The sequence below is a fragment of the Micropterus dolomieu genome, linkage group LG17, assembly GCF_021292245.1.
Source record: "Micropterus dolomieu isolate WLL.071019.BEF.003 ecotype Adirondacks linkage group LG17, ASM2129224v1, whole genome shotgun sequence".
NCBI lineage: Eukaryota > Metazoa > Chordata > Actinopteri > Centrarchiformes > Centrarchidae > Micropterus > Micropterus dolomieu.
In genome coordinates, this window is record NC_060166.1 from 28,497,763 (window position 1) to 28,524,318 (window position 26,556).

The 26,556-nt window shown below is 40.6% G+C and overlaps 1 protein-coding gene and 1 long non-coding RNA gene across 2 annotated transcripts; one reads left to right on the top strand and one right to left on the bottom strand.

Annotated features, from left to right (window-relative positions):
* The first annotated feature begins 6,020 nt into the window (after positions 1 to 6,020).
* On the top strand, positions 6,021 to 7,677 carry LOC123986311. The gene is made up of 3 exons (XR_006828843.1): positions 6,021 to 6,046; positions 7,164 to 7,406; positions 7,489 to 7,677. It is a non-coding gene; the product is annotated as an uncharacterized LOC123986311 (long non-coding RNA).
* A 3,807-nt stretch (positions 7,678 to 11,484) lies between these two features.
* Positions 11,485 to 25,128, bottom strand: tada2a (transcriptional adaptor 2A). The gene is made up of 15 exons (XM_046074565.1): positions 24,978 to 25,128; positions 24,391 to 24,497; positions 24,230 to 24,289; positions 24,049 to 24,140; positions 22,243 to 22,400; positions 21,360 to 21,448; positions 21,020 to 21,092; positions 20,853 to 20,916; positions 18,664 to 18,707; positions 16,222 to 16,332; positions 15,258 to 15,329; positions 13,640 to 13,772; positions 13,203 to 13,246; positions 12,766 to 12,845; positions 11,485 to 11,861 (listed from the first exon to the last, which is right to left on the bottom strand). The coding sequence occupies exons 1-15, from the start codon at positions 25,000 to 25,002 to the stop codon at positions 11,676 to 11,678; spliced, it is 1,338 nt and encodes a 445-aa protein (XP_045930521.1). The 5' UTR covers positions 25,003 to 25,128; the 3' UTR covers positions 11,485 to 11,675.
* Positions 25,129 to 26,556: the final 1,428 nt, after the last annotated feature.

Here is a 26,556-nt window from a genome sequence, read left to right on the forward strand (position 1 = left end):
TGGTGTGGCCACCAGCTGCTTGAAGTACTGCAGTGCATCTCCTCCTCATGGACTGGACCAGATTTGTCAGTTCTTGCTGTGAGATGTTACCCCACTCTTCCACCAAGGCACTTGCAAGTTCCTGGACATTTCTGGGGGGAATGGCCCTAGCCCTCACCCTGCGATCCAACAGGTCCCAGACGTGCTCAATGGGATTGAGATCCGGGCTCTTCGCTGGCCATGGCAGAACACTGACATTGCTGTCATGCAGAAACTCACGCACAGAACGAGCAGTATGGCTGGTGGCATTGTCCTGCTGGAGGATCATCTCCGGATGAGCATGCATAAAGGGTACCACATGAGGGAGGAGGATGTCTTCCCTGTACCGCAAGGCATTGAGATTGCCTGCAATGACAACAAGCTCAGTCCGATGGTGATGTGATATACCGCCCCAGACCATGACGGACCCCCCCACCTCCAAATCGATCCCGCTCCAGAGTACAGGCCTCGGTGTAACGCTCATTCCTTCGACGATAAACACGAATCCGTCCATCACCCCTGGTGAGACAAAACCGTGACTCATCAGTGAAGAGCACTTTTTGCCATTCCTGTCTGGTCCAGCGAAGGTTGGTTTGTGCCCATAGGCGGTGTTGGTGCTGGTGATGTCTGGTAAGGACCTGCCTTACAACAGGCCTACAAGCCCTCAGTCCAGCCTCTCTCAGCCTATTGCGGACAGTCTGAGCACTGATGGAGGGATTGTGTGTTCCTGGTGTGACTCGGGCAGTTGTTGTGGCCATCCTGTACCTGTCACGCAGGTGTGATATTCGGATATACCGATCCTGTGCAGGTGTTGTTACACGTGGTCTTCCACTGCGAGGATGATCAGCTGTCCTTCCTGTCTCCCTGTAGCGCTGTCGTAGGCGTCTCACAGTGCGGACATGGCAATTTATTGCCCTGGCCACATCAGCAGTCCTCATGCTTCCCTGCAGCATGCCTAATGCACGTTCACGCAGATGAGCAGGGACCCTGGGCATCTTTCTTTGGGTGTTTTTCACAGTCGGTAGACAAGTCTCTTTAGTGTCCTGCGTTTTTAGAACTGTGACCTTAAGTGCCTACTCTCTGTAAGCTGTTAAGGTCTTAATGACCATTCCACAGCTGCATGTTAATTAATTGATTATGGTAAATTGAACATGCATGGAAAACATTGTTTAAACCCTTTACAATGAAGATCTGTAAAGTTGTTTGGATTTTTATAACATTATTGTTGAAATACACAGTCCAGAAAAAGGGACGTTTCTTTTTTTGCTGAGTTTATTTTTCAACCAAGCACTTACCACTGCTGAGACTTACCACTTAGTCTGTCTAAGCCTAGCAAGTATTCTTCAGCCAGTCAGGGATGTTTCCTACAGAAAAAGCTTAGGAAAGCGTTACTATTTATCGAAAGTTAGGTGGCTAACCAGACGTGCATATGGAAAACTAACCAGTAGCCTACTTTCGCATAGGCCTCCTTGAAGCTTTCTCTCTTGTAAAACCAAAATGTAATGTAAGAAAACACATCTGATAAAGCATACAATTCACCTTTGTGTTGCTTGTCTAAGTAGTTTCTGAGTGTGGCTCTACTTCATTACTGGTTACAATTAAGATAATTTTCGTATTTAGATGTGATTTTGACGAGCGCAATTGCCCCGTAGGGATACATTGCAGCCACTGCAGCCAGTTACTTACCATCTATTGCACGGATTCCAAAACGTTTTGTACTTACTAGTCATGTCGACAACAAAATATGTGAATATAGGGCCCAGGTTTAAAAATTCCGAAATTATCCATTAATATGTAGTGATGGTATTGGTACACAGCTTTGGATCCCTGTATTGATGTTCTCACCCACATCTAAACCATGGCTGCAGAATAAAGCTGCAGACGCACTAAAATTCGGCCTGCTGAAATTCACTTGAGTGATGTTGCAGAACATGGGAGGGACAGTTACTACTATGGGTGGGGTTGTAAACAGCAACTGTGGGAGCTTGCACTGCTAATAGGCTAACAGCAGCAGTCCAAACAGTTGTAAATGAAAAAAGCCTTTTATCAAACATTGTAGTGTCATTAAGAGCCTGATCAATATGGGATTTTTACGGCCGATACCGATTTCAATATTTGAGGATTTTAAAATCCGATATATCGATATATCAGCAGATATTCTTTTCAGAAACACATAACATAAACAAAGATTATCCCTAACATTTATTGTTATGAGACCTCACCAAGATAACAGATTGCTGAACAAAAGTTTAACTAAATATATTAAATACAAGTCAAAACTGCAAAAAAGATTTAAAGATCCATTATAAACTATAGAAGTTATGAACTAGGGAAAAATGATAGGACCGTTCGCTAAACTGTTTCAGAAATTAATCTGCAATCAAGTCTGTCAACAGCATAGCCTCTACCACTCACTTAACATTACTGTAATACTAAACATACTTTTGTGACTCAAGAGGAAACCGGGAGAGGGCAATGGAAAACGGGAGGGTTAGCAAGTATGGTAATGAATGTTTTCAGTAGAGAAATGATGAGGGCTATCTTTATTATTATTATTAAGTCATGTATTTCACTTTCTTTTGGTGTTTTTCAGAGTCAGTAGAAAGGTCTCTTTAGTATTCTTAGTTTTTATAACTGTGACCTTAATTGCCATCGTCTGTATGCTGTTAGGGTCTAAATAACAATTTCACAGGTGCATGTTCATTGATTGTTAAAGGTTCATTGAACAAACATGAAAAACATTCTTTACACCATTTACACCCATTTTGATTTTTACAGAATTATATTTAAAATACAGTGTCTTAAAAAAGGGATGTTTTTTTTTGTTGAGTTATATATATATATATATATATATATATATATGTTCTACATATATGTATGTTCTGTAGGCAATTCTGCTTGACCTTTCTCTCTAGTTTTCTCTGGCATCAATTACTCCTCATACACCGCGGTGGGAGGATCAAGCACAGCCCCAGAACACAATGCTGAAAACTATTGGTGAGATGCAACTACAGAACAAACAAATCTCTTTTCTACAAGTAGAATCATCAATGCCTGACTGAAATGCAATTTTGATGGGTTGTGCATTTCTGTTTTTTTCTAAACAAGAGACAATTTGTTTTGTTTTTCAAAATGTTTCTGGTGCTTACTCAGAGGTTAGTGGAGCATAAACTCTCAAAGTTAAGCATATCAGCAGGGCTGTAATCAGTGTTAAATAAGTCCAAATTCCCCATGCCGAAAACCACCAACTTAAATAATTTTTTAGCAGTTAACAACCAAACTGTATTGTAGGAAATCACAAAATTTTCATTTGATTTATTAATTTAACAGTTAATGTTTTTTCAAAGCCTTCTCTACACTGATATGTATGTAATTCTGGTAGGTAATACCAAATCCCCTTGATTTCATTTAGTTTTTTTATTTTATTTTAAACAGTCTTAAACACATTCATGTCAGAGTGTGTCCAAGGATGCTTAAAGCCTGTTCTGCTGAACTGGGGGAGCCACTCCAGCATGTCTTCAACCTGAGCCTGCAGCTGGGGAGGGTCCCAGTGCTCTGGAAGACTTCATGTCTCATCCAGGTTCTCAAGAAAAAACACCCCAGGGAGCCGGGTGACTTCAGATCAGTAGCACTGACATCACACATCATGAAGACCTTTGACCGGCTGCTGCTACATGTCCTCAGACCCCAGGTTCACCATGCACAAGATCCACTGCAGTTTGGATACCAGGAGAAGGTGGGTGTGGAGGATGACATCCTCATTATGTTCCACAGGACCTACTCACATCTGGACAAGGTGAGCGGCGCTGTGAGAATGGCGTTTTTTGATTTCTCCAGCGCCTTCGACACCATCTGGCCGATCCTGCTAAGAGAAAAGCTGACAGAGATGAGGGTGGACCCACGCTTGGTGACATGGATTACGGACTACCTCACAGAGAGACCACAGTACGTCAGACTGAAGGGCCACACGTCAGACACTGTGGCCAGCAGCACCGGAGCACCACAGGGGACCGTGCTCTCTCCTGTCCTCTTCACCTTGTACACATCTGACTTCCAGTATAACACCGGGCTCTGCCACATGCTGAAATACTCAGACGATACTGTGATAGTTGGCTGTATCAAGGATGGACAGGAGGAGGAGTACAGGAGCATGGTAGAGGACTTCTCGAGGTGGTGCAGGACCAATCATCTGCAGTTGAACACCTCCAAGACCAAGGAGATGGTGGTGGACTTCAGAAGGAAGAAACCACATCTCCAACCTTTGTCCATCGGGGGTCGATATGGAGGTGGTCAGGACTTACAAATATCTGGGGCTGCAGCTGGATGACAAGCTGGACTGGACAGAAAATATGGACACTCTCCACAGGAAAGGGCAGAGCCGTCTGTACTTCCTGAGAAGACTGGGGTCCTTCAACATCTGCAAAAAACTGCTGCAGATGTTTTACCAGTCTGTGGTGGCCAGCATGATTCTTTTCTACAAGTAGAATCATGCCTGACTGAAATGCAATTTTGATGGGTTGTGCATTTCTGTTTTTTTTCTAAACAAGAGACAATTTGTTTTGTTTTTCAAAATGTTTCTGGTGCTTACTCAGAGGTTAGTCTTTTATGCTGTAGTTTGCTGGGGAGGAAGCAGCAAGAAAAGAGACGCCGGTCGACTGATCAGACTGGTGAGGAGAGCTGGCTCAGTGGTGGGCTCAGAGCTGGACTCTCTAGTGACAGTGGCAGAAAGAAGGACCCTGGACAAACTGCTGTCCATACTGGACAACGCCCACCACCCTCTGCACAACACCTTCTCGGATAGAGGAGTGTGTTCAGTGGCAGACTGCTGTCCCAGCCCAGCTCCACCAACAGACTTAAAAACTCTTTCGTCCCCCTGGCCATCAGACTGTACAACAGCTCCTAGTCATGGCAGGGAGGACAATAGACAAAAGAACAATTTCTACCTCCATCTGCACTCCATTCTGCACTGTTTTTGCACTGTTTTACTGTGTTATAAGTTATTTTAATTTTAATTCTATTTTAATATAGGTCTAATGTATGTTTAATATATGTATGTTTCGTATGCTGCTGGATACTTGAATTTCCCTTGGGATAAATAAAGTATCTATCTATCTATCTATCTATCTATCTATCTATGTCATTAGACCCCCAATTTCCCAGACTTATTAGGACATTATCTTGGTATCTTAAATGGTACAACCGCGTTATTTGAATGCCTGCAGAGACCTGTGTGATCATTACATTTCTTCATTTAGCTGATGCTTTTTATCCAAAGCGAATTACAATTGCTATATATGTCAGAGGTCGCATGCCTCTGGAGCAACTAGGGTTAAGTGTCAGGGACACATCGGTGGATGTCACAGTGGAGACTGAACCCAGGTCTCTCACACCAAAGGTATGTGTCTTATCCACTGCCCCATCAGCACCCCATCATGTTGCAGGTCTTCAACTTATAAAAACGCAGACAGCAAAGTCAGAGTTGGAGATGAAATAAATAAACAATGTAGGCTCAAGCAATGTGTTTCAGTATGCTGCTGACTTGAAATCTGATTTTATGTACTTGTTTCACACACACACAAACACACACACACACACAAATGCAAACATAACTAATTTAAATGTTGCCCTGGCATGGTGGGCTACAGGAAAACAAATATACTGTCTATTCTTTAGGTCTGTTATTTCAAATCTCATTATGCCCTGCCCTGGAGGAAACAGCTTGATATCCTTGCAGAGCTTGAGACGGGCGGACGTTCTGACCATCTACATGGTCGCAACTGAGACCTTCAAGGCTGCATCTGCAGGGCTTTCTGAACAGCCCTTAGTGAATATATCCGTGTACAAAACCATAATTAGACATGCCTTCCAAAGTCAATCCTATTTCAAAGGGTTCCTGGGGGAGATATTGCGCTATCCATAAATCCATGGCCCCAGTCTCAGAGTCACTCCTAATAACATTCCAGATTCAATCAACTAAAAACAAACAGCAACAGTAGCAGGCGGTGCAACCGCGCAACCTGGTGCAAGGGTGAATATAAAAGTCATTGACACTGATTTTACTTGAAATGCAATGCATCCATTTTATATTGCAGGGGAGAAATAAGAGCTCATGTTGATTGAAATTTACCTGATGAATGTTTAAAGAGATGAGGAAATGGTGACACAAAATGTCTGTGAACGGAATGAGCAATAAGTAAAAAGAAAAAAAAAGGGGGGGGTGGGGGGGGGGAATAGATGTTTAAAAAGTGGTAACCTTGAATTAGACCGGCTAAAAGCGGGCGAGAGAAAGATGGATGGAGAGATAAAAGGAGAAAGATAGAGCTGCAGGCTGGAGAGACGGGGACTGGGTTCAGACTGAAATGTCAGATGAGTCAGAGGCATTCTGGGAAGATGCTCCTGTTTAATATGGCTCCACAGTCTGCCATGGAGGCTGAACATTTACAATGACACCATCACCTTAATAACAAGCACCTGCAGCCATGTTGTGAAGGAGTCGTCTGTTCTGAATGAACGGGTAGTGACACTGATTAACCCTGAGCGCCTGTAACACAAGATAACTGATGGGCTTGACAGTGCAGTGGGTGCCACAGTGATTTAACTGTAAAATCCTTTGCACATCTCTCAAACATATGGACACTTAATAACCTGTGTTGTTCAGCTACTGTTGCTTATTTACACATTCTGAGAGCCAGCAGAGATCTGTCAATTCAAATAGTAAATTATGTGATTCCATTCAGGCTGCTAAAAATCATTCAGCTTTGTTTCAGAGTGTGAGCTGAAGCAGAAAAACATGCGTGGCATTCGAACATATTGGCACAAGCTTCGAGTCCAGCCTGAGGAGTGTGTGTGCAAAGCTGAGGAAGATTACCAGAGTATCTGTGTTGTCTGCTAATAAGTTGATGAATGAACACCACTGAGAAAGTAAACCAAAGTGTGTAAAGATGGAACTGTAAATCCCCACAACCATGCTGGCTGGCTTGTAACACTAGAGATGTTTATTTGAGTCTGTGCTGATGCGTGTGACCCGATGGGTCGACAGGGGTAGTAAGATGAGGAGAATGGAAAGTGTTTTGTGGTCAGCAGTGGTGGAGATGCTACACTCAGGTGTGCAGGAGGTCTAAATAAAGTCGCTGTTGATCCCACAGGTGCCCCCATCGCTCCAGCTGTGATGGCCATAAACAGACATGGGATCTAGGTGTTTGCTGTGGCAACATGTAGGAGCAGTGAGGTGCCTGAGCACAGCATGCAGCCTCCCTGTCGCTCTGATCAGAGCTGCTCTGACATCAAACAAACACATTTGCTGCTGTGCAAAAGCAATGAGACCTCAGACGCCTCAGCAGCACCAGACATCCCGTTACTCCCCATCCACCAGGAGGAACGAATTCAGTGTAGGTATCGTATCTTTTTCCAATATTATGGCTCACTCTGCTGAATGGATTGCATTTACTTGCTCCCTTCCTACAATGATAGTGAGCCAGTGAGAAAAAGCACGTACACCCATGGGTGGGGGGGTTAGTCACGACTCCTCTGCCCAGCAAATGAGCACGAGCAACAGAGGGAATGTGTGTGCGCGTCTCCACAGAGCTGCCCCCTGCCCCTCCTCTCCTCTCCACCCGCCACCGCTCCTTCTCCCAGACTTCAGTATGCCACAGACCTGTTGCCAAGGTAACCTCTTGTGTTGATAGGTTCACCTCTGTGTTAATCACTACCCTGCAATAATGGCTCAAGCAGGGGGGTGACTTGTGTGTGTGTGTGTGTGTGCACGAGCTGGAGTTTGTCTTTTTTAAAGATGGTTACAACAACACAAAGCAAATATGTGGGAGACATCTTTTTCCCTATTACCTAAATAGCAGCAAAGTTAAAAATCAATAAGACACTGACAGAGGAGAAGCTCTAAAACCAATAGATAGATCTTTCTCATGAGACTTGTGTTTTCCTTTTAATTCCCAAAACATGAAAGCCTACTTTTGCTGTTCTAATAAGCAAGTTCTTTGACAGCCTTCTTCTCTGTGTTCTATAGGATACAAAATACTCAAATGATGGAAAATAATTCTGATAATCCTGATTCAAGTTATCATTAATTTATGTGATCCTGATTATCTATCTTTCTTGTGCAATGTGTTAAAAATAATAAGTTCAATCTACAACTTCTATAACTTAAAACATACAAAAGCAAAGAAACAAGAAAACAGCACACACACTAATAATAATAGTGAAAGAACAACAACCATACAAACCTAAATAAAACTAAAAATACTAAAAAATAAATTTGACCAATTACATTATTTTTCCCATTTCTTCTCATAATTTAGCTTCCCCTGCCTATGTGCAACTATGCCCTCTAGAAGTAAATAGTGTCTAACAAGTGGACGAAAAGCTTAAATCACGCTCTTAAATCACCAAGTAGGCACATATTTTAGGCAAAAGAATAAAAAAAACTAGACATCTCAACACAAGGCAATACCATGAGCCAAAACCAAAATAAATGCATCATATTGTCTATATCATCATTAAAAAGCAAAATTTTGATCATTTTATGAATCATCTGAAAAGCATTTGCTTTGCTGGAGGCAGGATCTTGTATAAAATTTATCAGAATGTGACTTGGTATGACTCTTGTGACTCTTGGTATGTGATGTTTAATAAGATCAACACCAGTTTCCTTCTCAAGGAAGTCAGCATCAATTTACCTTTGCAGAGAATCTGAGACCAGCAGAGAGCAGGAGGCAACCAGTGAGTCTGAGAAGACAGTGTGTGGGTGGGTTGAGAAATGCTGCATGTCTGCACACACGCAGAGGGTTGACACCAACATCTGCTCCATCTGCTGCCCCTGCCAATACAGCACACATTCTACAGTGACAGAGAGATGCCATGCCACGACATGTGCTGGGTTAAACAGGGGAGGAGTTTGCCCAGCTTGACTGGCAATATAAGACGCATTATGTAGGCTATGGTGAATAAATATGTGATCAATGCAGCGTAAAGATGGTAATTACCTTGTGACACACTATGTCTTTTATTCCACTGCTCTTGTATCAGAAGAGTTACAAGCAAGTCCGAGACACGTGTGTCGCGACTTGACCCAAACCTGGCCTCTGTAGCAGAAACAGCTAAACTAAATGTGAAAAGAAATAAGCTTCTCCAAAACATATACTGAGCCTGAGTTACATTATGCAGCATGTAATAACCCAAATGGCATTTACTCTGGACAATGACCGGGTAGATCCAGGTAAAAAACAACCCAAATTGATTTCAAAGCTAACAATAAAGATAAAACAAGCTGAAGCTTAAATTAACAGGTTGCAAGGGTTAAAACTCCAGCAATACTTGCAGTTATAAGAACAATTTAATTGCAGCCTGACACTGGGCTCAATCACCTCTGATTAAGCTGGCCTAATCAGAGGTAATTAAGCCCAGCCAAAGAGGTGGCAATATCAATTTTCATAGAAATTACAGAATTATTTTGTATTTTTTTTCCATCACAAAAGCTCATTTCCAGCAGGGGTAAGTGAGGACTTCTCAAGTGATGCATTTTTATTGTGTATTTTATAAGTTAATGTTTGTGCCTTTATGTTGTTTATTACGATTTCTCTTTTTATGTAATTTCTATAGTTTTCATAGTAGGCCTATGCCACATTACTTCTCTAATGTATGGACCAATCATGGGGTCACCTACATCCATAATTTAAACAATACCTCGTACCTTTTTGAACAGTTCAGGAATATAACTGGTCAAATACAAGACTATAAACTCTTAATGGCAAGTAAGTGTTGCAAGTTTTCCTCTTTGTATTCTCTTTTCTATGTACTTTAAAAGTTGGGGAAGATGTGCCAGAAACCTCCACTTAACTATAATAAATCATCATGTAACCATTGTATAATCTAGTATTAGTAGCTTCATCGTCAGCGGACTAATCCTCACTCAGCGTGCAGTGTGTTCCGATAGTGTCTCACTTTTGAATCCAGAAAATTCAGGTCACAATTTTTCCTCAGCTTTCACAGCAGACTTGAACACCAACTGCTACTATTTGCAGAGCTCAACCTTTAAACAGAAAATAAAAGGGAGAGAAGATAGATTAAAGCCTAGTTTGTTGAGGCTGGCTGGAACAGAGTCTCGGGTAAAGACTCCAAGTGTGACATGAGGAAAACTGTATCCTGTGAAAATGAGCAGAAGTGAATGGAGTAATTTACGATGCTGCTTCTTGTTTGTTGTGGAACCATGATTTGATAAGACACAAGGAGGCCGGGGGGGGGGGGGAGTATAAATTTCTTCTCTTTCACATCCTCTTAAATCCAAATCCAGTCCCTGCATTCCAGCATTTCAGTTCACACGCTCCTCCACGGTCGTCTCGTCCTTAACAATCAAAGGTTGAATCAGCCGTTATAATCAGGCTGTGAGCTGAGTTTGATGCAGCGACTGTTCTCTGCTCAGATAAGGCCGTCAGAGGCCGGTGGCATCCTGCCTGTGTTAGATTCGTCACTGTTGTCTCACATAATGCCGACTCCCACACATCCACAGACGGCTACAGAAAAGGTTGAGTGACTGAGGTTACTAACTGACTTTGTCACTGTGGAGCATTGCTCAAAAAAGACAGCTCAGCAGTGATCGGCTGAAATGTTTGAATCTGAATGTCCCTCTATATAATACATCAGGAAACATGCAGTGTTGATTCATAGATAGGAATCAATGATAAATTACTTCATGAAGGAAAACAAGTTTGCAACTTGTTATTGAGTTTAATGCTTTCCTCGGAGTTAGGAGGATCAATATATTGTGAGTTCATAAAGTTGTTTGTCTGGTGTCAAGACTTAATATCCAATGACTTTCCTGCTTGCTCTTATGACTTGCACTGAGATTGTTTGTGTGGTTTTGCAAAATGCTGATTAAGCCAAGTCTGCCTTAAAAACATTTAATAACGCTGTATTTTCCAGATCTGTAATTTCCCAGTAGTTTTCTAGGAAGTTTCTTCAATGAACTATTTTTTTTCTGGACTAATTACAGGGAAAATACAGGGAAGTTTCACAGTTTAATTAGTTAAGTTCATAAACAGTTGTGATTTCAATGGGACCTTTGTTGACCTTCTCCAGTGAAACTAATAAATATTAATTTACTATTGAAAGCAGTTTTTGCATGTTCAGTTGAGCAGCCACTTAAAAGATTCTTTGGTTGCGCTATTAATTAATAGGAGTTAATTATTGAGGAGTACCAGTTGAACACCATGTCAATTCCCCTTATTACAGCATTGTTTTCATAAACTTTCCCATGTATTCACAGTTACATATCAGTTAATTTCAAGTTAATTACAGGAAACTATAGGACCTGCAAAATTAAGGGTTAACAAACATTTTAGCCCAAGTAGGGCCAATTCAGTGCAAGTTAAAATATCATACACACTAAATAGGAGAAATAAATACATCCTCATTTAAAAATGAGCCCCTGTTCTTCTGACAGAGAAATATACAACAAAGTTTTGCCATTTTAATACTTTTTAGACTCAAAAACACAACCAGACTTTACAAATGTTACAAAATGTCAAAGGAGCAGCAACAATCTGAACTTCTTACAAAACACAGGCTTACAATGTTACAAGATTATAAGAAAACAACCAAAAAACAACCACTAACCACAATATCTTCTGTGGTCAAATCAAATGCTCCTAGGCCTTAGTGATGTAGCCCTCCTTGATTAGGAAATCATAGATTTTGCGAGTCTTATTGACGTCGATCTTGATCAGCGCTCGGGCCTGCGCCAGCCGCAGCCCACCCTGCCGTCTGCACTCGTTCAGCAAGGCCTGTTTATATTCCAGGTAGGCCCCTGGCACCAGCCGCACCACCTGGCATAACTACAAGCACAAAATATATACCAGCGTTAGAGACTTTGGCATTTACATTTGTTGTTATAAAGCAGGGTATGCAGATGTTAATAACAGCCATCGCATATAAACTACCTTCAACAGTATTATAAGATATTTCCTTCAGTTGAAAGACCAATAGCAATAGACAATTGTGTTAGACAATAAGTTACTAAAACGTGACACATGCTTTCAAGTGGCTTTGTTGCAGTCCCTTATAACTAGCCTAACTGTGTCAAAGCTTCTGCTCTGGTCTTATGTCTGCACTGACCCTATGTCTGCACTGACCCTTCTGTCTTGTATTATTGACTGAAAAAAACAAAATAAGCAACTCGGAACACACAATTTTTCCAAGTTGTGACACTTTAATCTCATACAACAACCTCGCAAATTTACGACTTTAATCTCAGAGTGTTTTTTTTGGAATATTACACCCCTCCCCCGGCTCCGTAATACTTAAAAAGAATGGCCCTCATACGCCGTATGTAGTATGCTTAAAACTAAGTGCTTTCAGATCATCTGACAGCATCTGAAACCATGGTAGAATAGGTGGTTGATTCCACCAATTTCTTTGTAGTAGTAAATGCTGTGACCTTAGTTAAACCAACTTTTACTAAAATGGCACGTAAGCTCTGGCTCCAGCCTTGTGCTTCTGTTTGGCAGATGGATGTCTGAAACTGTAAATCTGGCCCACAGCTTGTGGAGAGAGATCAGTGATGCAGCCAGGAGGGGGCTATGACAGCAAGTTCTTCGCCTTGCCTTCGATTGTGACCGTTCAGAAGAGGTATAAACAGTTTTGCTTTTAGACATAGTCAGACGACACATCATTCTTCGTTTGAAGCACACTGAAGGCTTTCTGCATGTCCCTTAAGGTACAGATAAGAGCGAGCTGTACCTCTTTCTCCCGCTCATTGAGTTTTTCTGTCCCCGGCAGCCCAGTCAGGTTGAGAGGAGGGGCGCTCCGCCTACCTGTTGCTGTGGAACACAAATTCAACAACAGGCAGTGTTGGTTTAAACTTCAGATACCATAATAGCAGGCTGACGACATGCTGTTAATTCCTTTGCTTGGAAGAGACAGGCCAACAAATATTTACGCTGTGCAAATTGTGTAAATATAGCTCTGTGGGAGTGTGTGTCCCATTTGTGCTCTAGAGGTGAAGGAAAGGCAGCTAATTTGAAAGAGGAAAACAGCAAGATAAATATGCATGCAGGGGCCTATTTTCCGAGGGTATTTATGGAGGAGCGTCTGCAATAATGGGACTGTGCCTGGGGCCATGCCAAGACAAAAGAAAGGAGGGAGTACAGAGGGAAAGGTGGGGAGAAGCTTCGTACCAGACACTGTGATTGTTGTGATGGCTGGAGTGATGCCAGCATCTCTGTAATCAGAAAGAAAAGTGTTAGTATCTCTACAAGCTTATTTATATACACACACACACACATACACACATCCCACTTACACTCGCATTTCTGGGCTCCAGGATCGTCATCCAAAAAAAGATGAATCATCGCATTCAAGATTTTTTTTAAGGTGGAATAATTAGAAGAACTTGGATACCACCCAAGGAAAAGGCCTTGGATGAAAAAACAAGAGCAGCGGCACATTAAAAAGACTAAAAATACCAAATGGACTGCAGTTAAAGTGGGATGCACTGTAACATAAACGTCTGCCCTATTCATCTCAGCACGCATGGTGCACAGAGGTCAGCATCTCCGGGGAGCCAGCCCTTTTATTACATACTGGGTAACAAGCAGGAAGTTTGGAGTCTCACATTGCAGCCTGTTTGCTGAGCCACTGCTGGCAGGCTCTGCCGTCCTGAATGTACTGCAGCACGTCACACAACATGGTCCTCTTTCTCCGCTCGTCCTCCCGCATTCGCTTCACCCGCTCATACACCTTGGCACCTGAGAATGGTTGCACAGAGAGGTCATGGGAGACAATTTAAAAACTAAAATCACTGCCTTGTGGTTGCACTTTACATCGGTCCAGACTCTCTATAATATATCTAGTGAGGTATAAGGTATATTTTTTGGGGGTAAATTTAAGTTATCGCTAATTGATGATAAATATGTATGATTCCAGTGAATAAACATTTTTGAACTGATTAATGAAGGATTATCATAGATGTGTTGTCTAAACGTAGTGTTACTCAACGTAATGTAAAGATGGATTCTTATAAATTATAGCTACACAAAAGGTGGTGCTTTTGTTTTCTTCTGGCATTTTTAGATGTAAAGCCTCGCTATGCGCTGTAGGTGACAATCCCTCACTCACTCACTTACAGCATCACGATTAGCTAGGCGCACTCCAGTCACGTGATTCAGATGACTCTCAAAAAGGAAGGACTGTGCAAGTTATCATTTACTCATTGTGTCGCCCCAGACCCAACATGTGTGTAAAATCTCAAACATGTGTCCAACCAACTCTGAAATATGGTCACAATCTCCCCTTCTGCTCCTGAGTTATGGTGTTGAATAATGGTAAAAAGTGCTTTTCCAAGACATTATGATGTCAAAGTGAAGTGGACCTTTGACCTTTTGGGTAAAAACTGTCATCACTTGATCTTATTAAACATCTGTGTGAAATGTTGTTGTTGCTACCACATCAATTCTTGAATTATGGCCAAAAATGTGTTTGTCCAGGTCATTCTGGGGTCACAGCGACCTTTGAGTAAAAGTGTCACCAAGTCATTGTGCGACCATATGTCAACCAAGATCATCAATTCCTGAGTTATGGCCCAAAACATGTTTGACAACCAAATTTTATCAGTCCAAGAGGACATATTCCTTGGAAATTCCTTCCAGGCGTTCCTGAGATATCGCGTTTACAAGAATGGGACGGGCCGATGGACAGATGACTCCAAAACATAATGCCTTCCGTCATGGCTCTCGCTGACGTAGAGCACAAAAAGTATGTTGTGTCGAATCCAACGCCTGGGTTCAGGGTGGTGGCTAATACTCTGAAAGCGATGATGGGCAGTTTTCAGGTGAGTCGACAATGTTTTTAATGAATTAGTAAGGCTCAGATCACGTAAATAATTAATCATGTAAAGGGAATATTCAAGTCTTTTATTAATGCTGCCAGCCATTCTCTGATATCATTCCAAGAGCAGCTGATATAGCAATTCAATAAAATATTCAGGTGAGCTTTCATTAGTGTGCCATGCATCAATAAACTAGCCAAACATTGTAATTCCAAAAAATTATCCAAAGACCTGATATGCAGTGCTGCTGTAAATAATAATAATTAAAACAATTTGGAGCCAAGCTTGAAATAAAGACTTTAGCATAGCTCAAATCTGAATATAAATACATTTTTCCTGCCTAGGCATGCAACTTTAAAATAAAGTTTTGTTGAACAGAAGAGTGAAAAGGTCAAACTAGACTTACTGCAGAAAGACTTGATCCCTGCTTTTCTATACTCCTGCAGCCTGCGGATCTCTCTCCTCAGCTCAAACTCCACTGGAAGGAAAAAGAGATGAAGGCAAATCTGTACATACTGTTACAAAGGGAGTTACCTCAACTCTGTCTCACACTACCGAAGCTCAAGTCTCACCTGTCTCAACACTTCATCCAACACAATGAATAAACTGGATAAGACACATGCCTCTGGTGTGGAAGACCAGGGTTCAATTCCCATTGCCACTAAAGCGTCCTTGAGCAAGAAACTTAACCCCTAGTTACTGCAGAGGTGGGTAGGGAGGTAGGTTTATTGTCACAATACAAGTTATAGAGTGAAACTGAGTTTTGAAACTCCCTTCTGCTACATAGCAGACAATATACATTAATACAGAATCAATTATGAAAAAACTGTCGGCAGGTTTAGAGGTGTTTGTAGGAAGATTTTGTTACGGTTACAGTTGTTGTTATTACAGAAACAGAGCTTAAATTTACATTTATTCATTTAACTGACGCTTTCATCCAAAGCGACTTACAATTGCTATACATGTCAGAGGTCGCACGCCTCTGGTGTGTCTTGCTCAGGGACACAATGGCGGCTGTCTCACAGTGGGAATTGAACCCAGGTCTCCCACAACAAAGGCAAGCATCTTATCTATGCGAGGACATCAAGGAGCACTAAAGCTGTTCTGGAGGCTCACAGTATGTAACATCACCTTCCAAAGACACTTTTTTTCTTTAATTTGTCACCCATGTTTTACACACAAATATAATGGGAACTTCCAGTAGAGGGGTAATCTGACATTACCCTCGCATAAATCTTTAAAGTAACATCCTTTGAGGACTCAATCATCTAGCAATGTTGAGGAAAGAATTGGTTAAATCAGTTCTCTGTGTTTGTGACAGTGGCACACATTCTCAGATCCTAGCCATGTGTACTCAGCCAAATACTAACGTGCGTGGCTTTCGATGAATTTGTCATGTTCAATCGGTCCAACCACTCTGGCAAATCGTCTCATAACATCATAGAGCTCCTGCACCTCCTTTGGGTAGCATCGCTCTAGCACTGAAAGAGAGAGAGAGGGGCGAGAAGTGAGCAGGCGGTAGAAATAAACAAATAACAGAAATATGAAAGAAAATTCCACCCCCTCAGATCCTTTTACACATCAATAGTTTGTGATTTTTAGTGCATTAGAAGTGCTGTAATTTAGTTTGCTTCTGTTTACTTTAGTTCCCCCAAACTGGCTCTGAATCAACACTGGCTTGCAGGCATTTAAATATTACTGGTAACTTATTATCATTCTGTGGTTGCACTGCATTATCTCAAGCCTTTGTTGAACGTATCAGGATGCTAACATAGTACTATACACAAAGAAGGCCATTAGTTTTAATTGGGCCGAATTGTGACGATTGTGATTTACTTAAAGATATAAACAAACAAGTCAGCATTTTTTCCCCAATACAGGAAATGAAATGGCTTCAGCAAGGCATTTCTCCAATGCTGGCACAGCACTAAAACAAAATGTGCACATAGGTCTGGCTATGTGAGACTAGACAGAAGCCAACAGTTTGTTTATTTTAATGTAGTTTGGGTAACTCACCAAATAAATGTTGCTACAGCTGATAAATTCTAAAAATAAGACACCTGCTAACAGCTTTGATTCTGCCTTTGATTTTATAGCGGACAATCAGACACATTTTAAGTTTTAAGAGAGAATATTGTTGCAACGGCACAAACTAAATAATCAAATAATCTTGAGCCATATTTGTTTCTATTACACACTTTCAATTCTAATAATAAGTTCCTAATCTTATTCTTTTATTCTCACATTGTTATTTTGCTGTACTGACACATGACCAGCACCAAAGCAAATTCCTAGTAAACATTGACTTGGTGAATAAAGTCTGACTCTAAAAAAATCTGCATCTCTAAAAAAACACTGCTCTCTGACTCTGTGGGGCTTATGGGGGATGGTTTACTTTGACATGCAATCATCAGTGTTTTACAAGTTACTGTAAGTGTTAATCAGAGCCAGGTGTTCTACATTTTGTTTTTAGATTACCGTATTTTCCTTTTACTAATTCAGAGCCTTGGTGGAGAGCACAACAGAAATCACGCACATCCTTCTCTTGGATGGGTATATATTCACCACCACTTAACTCACTCTACAAGCATACACACTCTGAAGAGCTTGCTGTGCTCGTCTCAAAGCATCGCCCGTGTTGCTGAGTAACAGACAAGTGTCAAAGCCAGACAGGAAAGCTGTTGTGGTGATGTGAGAGGAGTGGTTGTGTGTGTTGGCCAAGTTTTTTCATCAGTTCCCTGTGTGTGAGTGCTAATTAGCAGCTGCCATCTCAGGCTAAACACATGAAGTCATGCTCTTAACAAAACAGTGGACACACGGAACAATGTTCAATAGAGACATCAACACTGGACTTCTATGCAGTTGCATACCCGCACACGAACACTGACCGCAAACCAAGGCAACAGCAAGAAAACACAGACTTGAATCATTTAATGCAACAAGCCCACACAGGATTCAGACAGACTGCTGCTCTAAAACAACAACGCTGGTCAATCTGCCTCGAGAAGTTACTCAGACATGACACTGTGAGCCTCCTGGGTTTGGATACTGCTTCCATTATTGCATATGACAGACAAACACACACACACACACACACACACACACACACACACACACACACACCGTAGAGACACACACTCTTTGACAGTCTCCATGACAACCAGTCTGCAGCTCTACAGCTACTCCGAGTTCCCTTTTGTCTTGAAAGACTGGGGAGATAAGGGAGTGGAGGGAAAAAAGGGAGGAGGGCTAACAGGAGGCTAGAGAATACATAAATAAAACATGAAGGTAGAACTGTTCAACTCCCAAACCACAGCCAATTTCACAGAGCAACACGTGGAGATGTAAGGATGGGCTGGGTGGTCGGACGTAGTTTAAAAAAAAAGGTTTAATTGGATAAAGTGATTCATAGCAGCTCCATGTGTCTGTTTGACCTCTAATGCAAAAAATTACATTACTGAAATTCAACCTGTGACAGGTGGATCAATAAATGAAGCCCCCCCCCCCAATTCAGTCATTATGGCAGCAGCGCTCATTGCATGGGTATCTAGTCACTGTGAAGAAGTTATGCCATGGCACACAGCCCCTGTAGACTATTTGCAGCCTTCATCGTAAATATGAGCTCCATCCGTTGCCACACTTCAGCAACCCCAGGGGCCGCGGAGGTTAACGGTGGTTATTATATCGGAGTTGTTTGCATGCATCCATAGAAACCCTCAGCCGTGATTTGGCTGGTAGATATCAGATGCCTCCCTGAGTTGCTATGAATACTGTCACAGCCAAGCCCGTGTGAGTTTCACAAGAGGACTTACTCTGGAATTTCCGCAGGTTGATGAGTCCATGGTCTCGGATAACCCTGATAGAAATGGAAATGTAGATTTATTACTATGCAAATGATTAATGCTATCTCTCTGCAAAATTAAAACTGGCATTTACTCATATGCAATTATCTTAGCTGTTACAGTCTATAAAGTCTTTATGGCATTTGAAAACTCAATATATACATGCCTTGTACACACCAGCAAGGTGAAATTTGTTTAGTAATTGGGTTTCAGACTAAAGTCAAATAGCTAGAAAGGTCCGTAATGAGCTCCCTCAAAAGGTGCACTGTGAGGTTCAGGGGTCAGAGCTCAGGGTTTCGGATGGTGTCAAGAGCCTGGAAGCCTTTCTTTACAAGCTACAGTTCAGAGAGATAAAATAAGGGTCATGGAAAGAGCAGGGAACTACAAAACACACAGCCAGCCCAACATGCCATTCCAGCGTGCTCAGGGAGCACAAACTCATTTAAGTTGATTTAATGATGCATGCATTACAGCAAGGATTGACTGTATGTCCAAGAAGGTCAGCAGACAGACTGAAGGTGGAGGAGTTTCTCTGGAAAGCGTAACAAGACCTTCAAAAAGAGGTACAGTTACTAAATGTAAAGTCTAATTTTATAGATAAAATATGGCTGCCACTAAGCATTATTATTTTGATCATCAATTAATTAATCTGACAATTATTTCTTAATCCATGGATTAATCATTCAGTTCATTAAAGGTCAGAAAATACTGAAAAATACCCATCACAAAAGCCCAAGGTGGCATGTTCAAACTGCTTGTATGTTTGACCAATAGTCCAAAACCTACGCTAATTAAGTATACTCAGTTGCTCTGATGAAAATTCTGGTGAGCAAGTCAACTCTTATTTGGAGAACAAGGTCTCAGGAAGCTCAGGATGTCTTACACAGCATTGTTTGTTGAAGCCCGGCCTGGGAGACTGGCAACAGCAATACAGAGTGTGAACACAGTGTAGTATGAAACCAAATCTGAAGGATAGATCCTGGCGGGGAGTATTTATCTTTAGTAGACCTACAAAGATTCATCTTTGTAGATGAATCTTGACCTTGGGTTGCCTAGCAAATGGATCACAGAGTTCATCCTTATCGAGGCAACTGAGTCAGTCAGTCAACCCAACAGTCAGAGAGGAGAGACAGAGTCTGACCTACTGTTTTGGGGAGTCACAGACTGTCACTTTGGTTTACTTTTAGCTCTCCAAATGACCCTAACATGACCTGGGGAAACCTGAGTTTTATTACCCTTACTGAAGGCAAGATTCCGTCACATTTGCCATTTACACCTAACTAAACCATAGCAGTCTAATACCACAGTCCTGCAATAAATCATCTAAAACTCTAAAATGTTGACTTTTTGTTCAAACTCTTTTAGAGAGGTGTTGATTCAACTTTACGGTTATTTTGGAAGCTGCAGTTTGTGGTGCTGCTGAATTGTTCCATTTCATACTTATACAGGTGAGAACATAGAACCAGGAGATATTTGGCATTTTTCTTTGCAAAATACCAAACAATTACTTGGTTATCAATTGATTACTAAATGTTTAGTAAAAAAAAAAAAAGTAAAATGTGCATTACAGCATAATGGTGCAATTAGAACATTTTCCAAAGTCTCCTACAGTGAGTGTCTCTGCCAGCATTAAACTGGACAAAATGTCAAACAGTTTGGCAAGCACAATATCAGGAGACAGACACATTTCCCCCATTTCCAAATATTCAAAGTCTGAATAGAGGTTCTGCAGCTTGTAAGTTGCATCTGAATGATTCCCTGCGGATTGTAATGACAGCCTGAAAAAAGGCTTGAATATGCAATTATAATCACACCGCTGACTCTGTAACAATCCCAGTCTCCCAGGACTTTTAAGGCGCTTTTCACAAAACAATAATTAAAGTTTAGATTAGAAATTATAAATATATTAGCATTATGAATGTATTAATATTAAGAAGATACAGACAAGGGGTTTCAAATTGTTTGCCTTGTACATTTTAATTCAGTATGAAATTAATTTACTCAACATGAAAGCATTAAGAAGGAAAAGGTGGGAAATGGGGCTCCAAAAGGTCAATGTGGATGCTTATAATGCCACCTACTGACAGACAGGGGTCATTACATGATGCAGAATAAATAAATACTGTAACCATCTTTTAGTGAATTAAAAAAGCACTTACTTTTTCCTCCGCTGTCTCTCCTTTAATCTTGAATGATATATATCAACAACCGAAAGCTTGAGTGCTGAAACAGAACAATACACATGATAAAAATAAAAGTGTATTGTAAAATGTAGTAATTCACACCATTATCTTCTATTTGTCAAGTCTATTGAGAATCTACCCACCCCGTAGGATTTCTGAGTCATCATCCACAAAGTCGATGTCTTTCAAATCCCATTCAGCATAGTTGTCAAACTCCTAGCATGATAATAAAAAATTATTTGTTTGGTCTAAGTTCACACATAGCCGATCAATGATCCCAGAAGTGTTCCAATTTGAAAACAATTTGAGTGAAAGCAAACAATCGGATGAGTCACTCACTGTGAGACAACAATAAGGCCATGAGCCACTGTTTCAATAACATTTCATACTGACACATCTAGTGGCCATTTCAATTGTTTATTCATGTTCACAGGCCATGTTAGCACACAGATTATCAAGTACAGGGCACATGCATCCCCTTACCTCCATAAAGTCTGCTCTGGCAGGCATGTATCCAGCCATATCTCGAGACAAGACAGAGTCAAATGTGGGCCGAGGGGGATCATCAGTGGCTGTAATATCAGAGAAATACAGTAAACGGACACTAAAATTTGTGCATACAACACATTTCATTTGTGTTGTGAATGAAAACATGAAATGCACCACCTGCAAACGTTTCCCAAGATTTAATTCTCCAATACTTAATAGTCCTGTATATAAATATCAGAAATGTTTCTCTGTCAAGCACTCAAGAACTGCGACAGATGGAATTCCTTAAGGCCACTAGGAGCTGAGACACGTTCCTGACTCACCAACTGCTTTTGTCCAACTGGCCTGCGGCTTCAGACTTCAGGAGACATGTCATATTTTTTTAAAGCAAATCTTTCATCTTGCTTCTTTAGTAACTCCATTTTCACCGGCCTCCGCAAAGCATCCCTGAATTGTTAACAAGGGGTCCAAAATGCTGTTGCCAAGCTTTTGACCAGGTCCTCCAAAATATCTCATGTGACACAGATTTCGATTTGTCTTTACTGGCTCCCCATCAAATTCAGAATCCAATTCAAGGTTCTTGTGATCACTTACAGAGAACTCTGCATGTTACATTAGAGATCTACTGCAGCTATTTAATTAATTCTCTTTTATGGTGTTGTATTCTTCAGGAGTCTGTACTGATGTCGGTTGCCTTACTTATTTTGTGACATTCTGCTCTTGAAAGGTGCTACATAAATAAAGTTGCTTATTTATTTACTGCTCTGGAGGCCCACAATCAATGCTACTAGCATTTTAAAGTTTTGTTTGTCTTATTCTTCCTGTGACGTTAGTGAAGAAAAAGAAAATTAAGAAGGGAGATAATGCGGATACTGACGTTTGAAAGGAATAGCGCCTTCTGCAAAGCAAGAGTCTTTTGTTTTCCGGAGGCTGAGCAAGGTGGAGGCGAATAGCGGGTTATTGATGAAATTCTTCATATAGTGGCTCTCGCATTCCTCTTTGGTTTTAGTGCGCATCTGATATGCCACATCCTGCCTGCAGGAGAAAAACAGAACAAATAAAAATTGTTAGTTTGCCATGGTTTATGAATGAATCCACTGGTCTGTAATAACTGGAAAGGCTTTTTACCCAGTTACCAATTTCATGATAAAAATAGCACAGAATTCATCATAAGTCATGATATTGCTTCTTTTTGGTATATCTTGTAATTTGTTGATATTGTCCTATATTTAGGGATCCAAGCAGCGAAGAATTTTGATACGTAAATCTGTTTTTTTTGTCAGAAATTTTTACTTTTTTTCAGCACATCCAAAAGTGACTGATGTTTGCCTCACTGCAACCTATGGTCAATTCAGAAGTGAGCCACTCTATATTTTTCAGAATATGCTAATTCAATTAACATCTATATCTCCACAAGTCTTTCTTCAAACGCTACCAAAATCAACACAGACATTCTCCAGATGGCCGATATCAAGTGTTTCAAAGGGTTTTTTAGATTGGTCAAACGGTGAGTCTGCAGTGATATTCAGTATCTTGCTATAACTTGTGTGCAACATTTTCTTTTTTGCTCAGTTTTGGATCAAATGCAATCAAAATAATTGACAGTACACCCAATACCAGCAGAATGATGTCTGCATTTTATCAGAATTTTCTCACCTACATCTTGACTGTTGTAAGTGTTTTAAGTTTAAAGTGACAAAACTATCCGGGTCTGGCACATGTGATGTCACTACCTCAACTTGGGAGATGGGGTGTGGAAACAGCCTCTCACCAGTAGCTCAGTCAGTAAGTCACCTACTCTGGAGGTCTGAAGTTCCAGGGTTCACAACCCCAGGTGACCGAGTCAGACTTGCTGACAATGGGGGTGTTCAGATCACAGTGAGTATAACTTCTCTATTTTATTTGGATCCTTAGCACTTTCTTCTTATTTTTCTCAGCTTAAAAGAGTTTATGCAGCTTAAACTTTAAACCTTGAAAACACAAAATGTTGCAGGTGGGTTGAACATTTCACCCAGTAGTCAGGAACATATAATGATACTCTCTGATCTCAAGGTGATGCTGTAAAAATCAACTTTGCATTTCCCCAATTATCTCAAAGACTAAATTCTTTCATCACTTTAATCTCTTATGTCATCTGCAACTGTTCTTCTCCTCTGAAAATGTCAAATGTAGCATTTTTCACGTCTTGCTTGGATCCCGATCATTGCCGCTTGCGGCTATATTTATATATGTTTATGTAAGCACCAATATATCAAGGCAAATTCGTTGTATGTGAAAATGTACCTGGCAATAAACCTGATTCTGAAAAAATGCAACCAGTTAGGCTAGGATTTATTAAACTTTGTCCCAAAATCCTCACGTCCCAAGTCATCATTATTAATTATTTTTCATCCAAGAGCAGCACACTAGAAAAGTCACATTTTGGTCTATAAACCAAATATTTTAGATTTTTCTTGTGCCCAAACCGAGGTAGTTCAGGAGCACAGTGGTGCAGAGCAGAGACGATTTTCATTGGGTCACATGAAGTCATGCATTGTGTTTATATCATGACATATTTCAAATGTATTTTTATTTCTAAACACTAGGTCAAATAAATAACAATATACTGTGAAAATGTCCACAGCTGCTCTGCAAATTGTCTGATAAAAGGTCACAGCTATAAACAAATTGACAAAGCACTCACCAGTTTCCAAAGCCACAGTCCATGACTGCTTCCAACAGGGCCATCTCTTCCTGTGCCGTCCATCCAGGCTCCAGGACGGGGAAGTCTGATGTCTGTATTAAAAGTGAGGATAAATGGTGAGTGTGTGGTGGATGACTGTGTTTGAGACAACATACATGCAGACAACTTTAATTTTACTCACCATGATTTCATATTTGTGATCACTCTCGTGCTTCTTATATTCAAATCCTCTGGTGAAGCACTGAAATAAAAACATTTGTTTCATTCATTTCAGTCGGACTGAATGGCCTGCCAATAAATAAGAGCTCTAATAACATTTGTGTGTACTTGTCATGCACTAACCTGGAGACAGAGTAGAAAAGGTGAAGGTCCACATTCTGCACACTTGATGTATGGCTCAGTTAGATAAGATGAGCAACCTCTGCATGGTGGTTTATCAAAAGGATCATCTGAAATGGACAAACTCATGATTGGCGTTTACTCACTAATGACTTATAAGACATGTTAACGCTAAGCTAGTTGATTCAGTATGTAAACTGATCGCTTAACCTTACAAACTAGATAAGGCCATTCAAAGCCAGCAAATGTTAATGTTCGGCTGTAAACAAACCCCCGCACATGACGATAGCCTGAATGCTTGCTATGCTAACGCTGCTCATAAAAGCTAAAGTAACGGAAGATTTAATTATAATAGCAACCATCTTTATAGCAAAACATCTGAAAGTTATCCAACAAGAAAACAATACGACAGGTTGTTTTAGCAACACATGTATCAAACGCTAGATGTAACCATAGTTAGCGTTAGCGTTAGCAATGCTAGCTGGAGTGAAGGTAATGTGGCTAACCAACGATAACTTCAGAAAGGAGCTGGGTGTTTAGTGTAAAGCTGCAGCAGTTACACTTTACTAACTGATATTATCGACACTTACTTCCAAAAGACGCTAGACGGTCCATATGACAATGATTTAACAAAACTAATAGCAGAATAGACGTTTTCTTCTTCTTCTTCTTGGATGTTTAACGGCAGTTAGCATCCTTAGTGTTGCATTACTGCCATCTTCTGGAGATAATTATTTTATCCTGTGACCCAACAGTAGTGTCTCGTTGGAGCCCCTGGTCTCGGGCGGCTTCATTAAAATGTTTTTAGTCCAAATAGGTAAAATTATCCAATATTTATCAAAAAGCAAAGATTAGAGTCCAAATAAATGAATTTCTGGTACCTGACCATGTTCACAAAAACCGGTTGGATGCTTCCATGTAATGTTTAGATTACTGAGTCATATTCTTAATCTATTATTATTACTACCTCTTTCCTATTCTTTGCCCTAATCCTCACAATACCCACTCTATTTTAAATGTAAATGTATTCCTGTTATTTATCCCAGTGCTGTTTTCCACTATTGGCCTTTCTCTATGCTTTGTAACGTTTAATACAGACATAGGGTATGTGTTTCCCTTTTGCCTACTCATTATTTTCCCAGAGTGCCCATATGAGCGGAAAGCCTAATTAATGCAACCTCATTGCATTATTTCGAATAGTAGGCCTAACTCCTGCCGATTAAAGAAAGAACCTGACTTAAGCTTAAGCTTAATGCTTGTTATTCCAAATCTACCGACAGATTGTCTAGTAATCACACAGCAATAATAATAATAATAGCCTAATAATAATAATAATAATAATCTTTATTAATAGAGCACTTTTCAAGGACAAGTTACTGTGCTTCATAGTTAGTATACCACCAAATCTCTTGCTGCTGAATCTCCTGTCCTGATTTTGGTGTTGTCTCCCTTTCCCAACAGACCTGTAGCTTTTTGATTAGGTGACAAGCTCCATGACCTCTAGCATTCATCCAGTAGTTGACTAGGAGCTGTTTTTGTGTCATTACTCCTGCCCGACTTAAGGTGTTACCGATGTTTATACTGTTTCTATATATAATCCAAGCCTGGATCATCTAATCTAAATAGATATGTCGATCCATAAACTATTTTACCATAATACAGCCTTGTTCTAATTAGAGTTACATATCTACATTTCAAGAATGAAATATTGGCTCCCTAGTCCAACCCTACTGAAAACTTAAATCACAGTTTGTTCCCCCACATGTCAAATTTATTTACTCTTCTAATCGTTTTAGTAAATGACTCACGTTTCTCCCTCTTTTCCACAAAGCTTGTTTATCTGCAAATAACCATCTTCCCATATCTAATGATACATTTTCATAATGCCATTTATTGTAGTTGAGAACAAGACTTACGCCCCTGACATGTCCCATTTTCTACCTCTTAATGGAAATTTATGATCCAACTTTCCCCTGGATACTTCTGTTATTCAAAAGGCCTGTTCTCCAAAAGGTAATCCATTTCAGTAGGACAAAGCTAGATGAGGCCAAATTGATTCATAGCTACCTCTTGGGCACTAGGCTTTCCTAAATGAAAACCATTTTCACCATATACAGCTTTTTTTGTGCTGTACATGTAAAATACCACAAACTGCATATTGTTATGTAT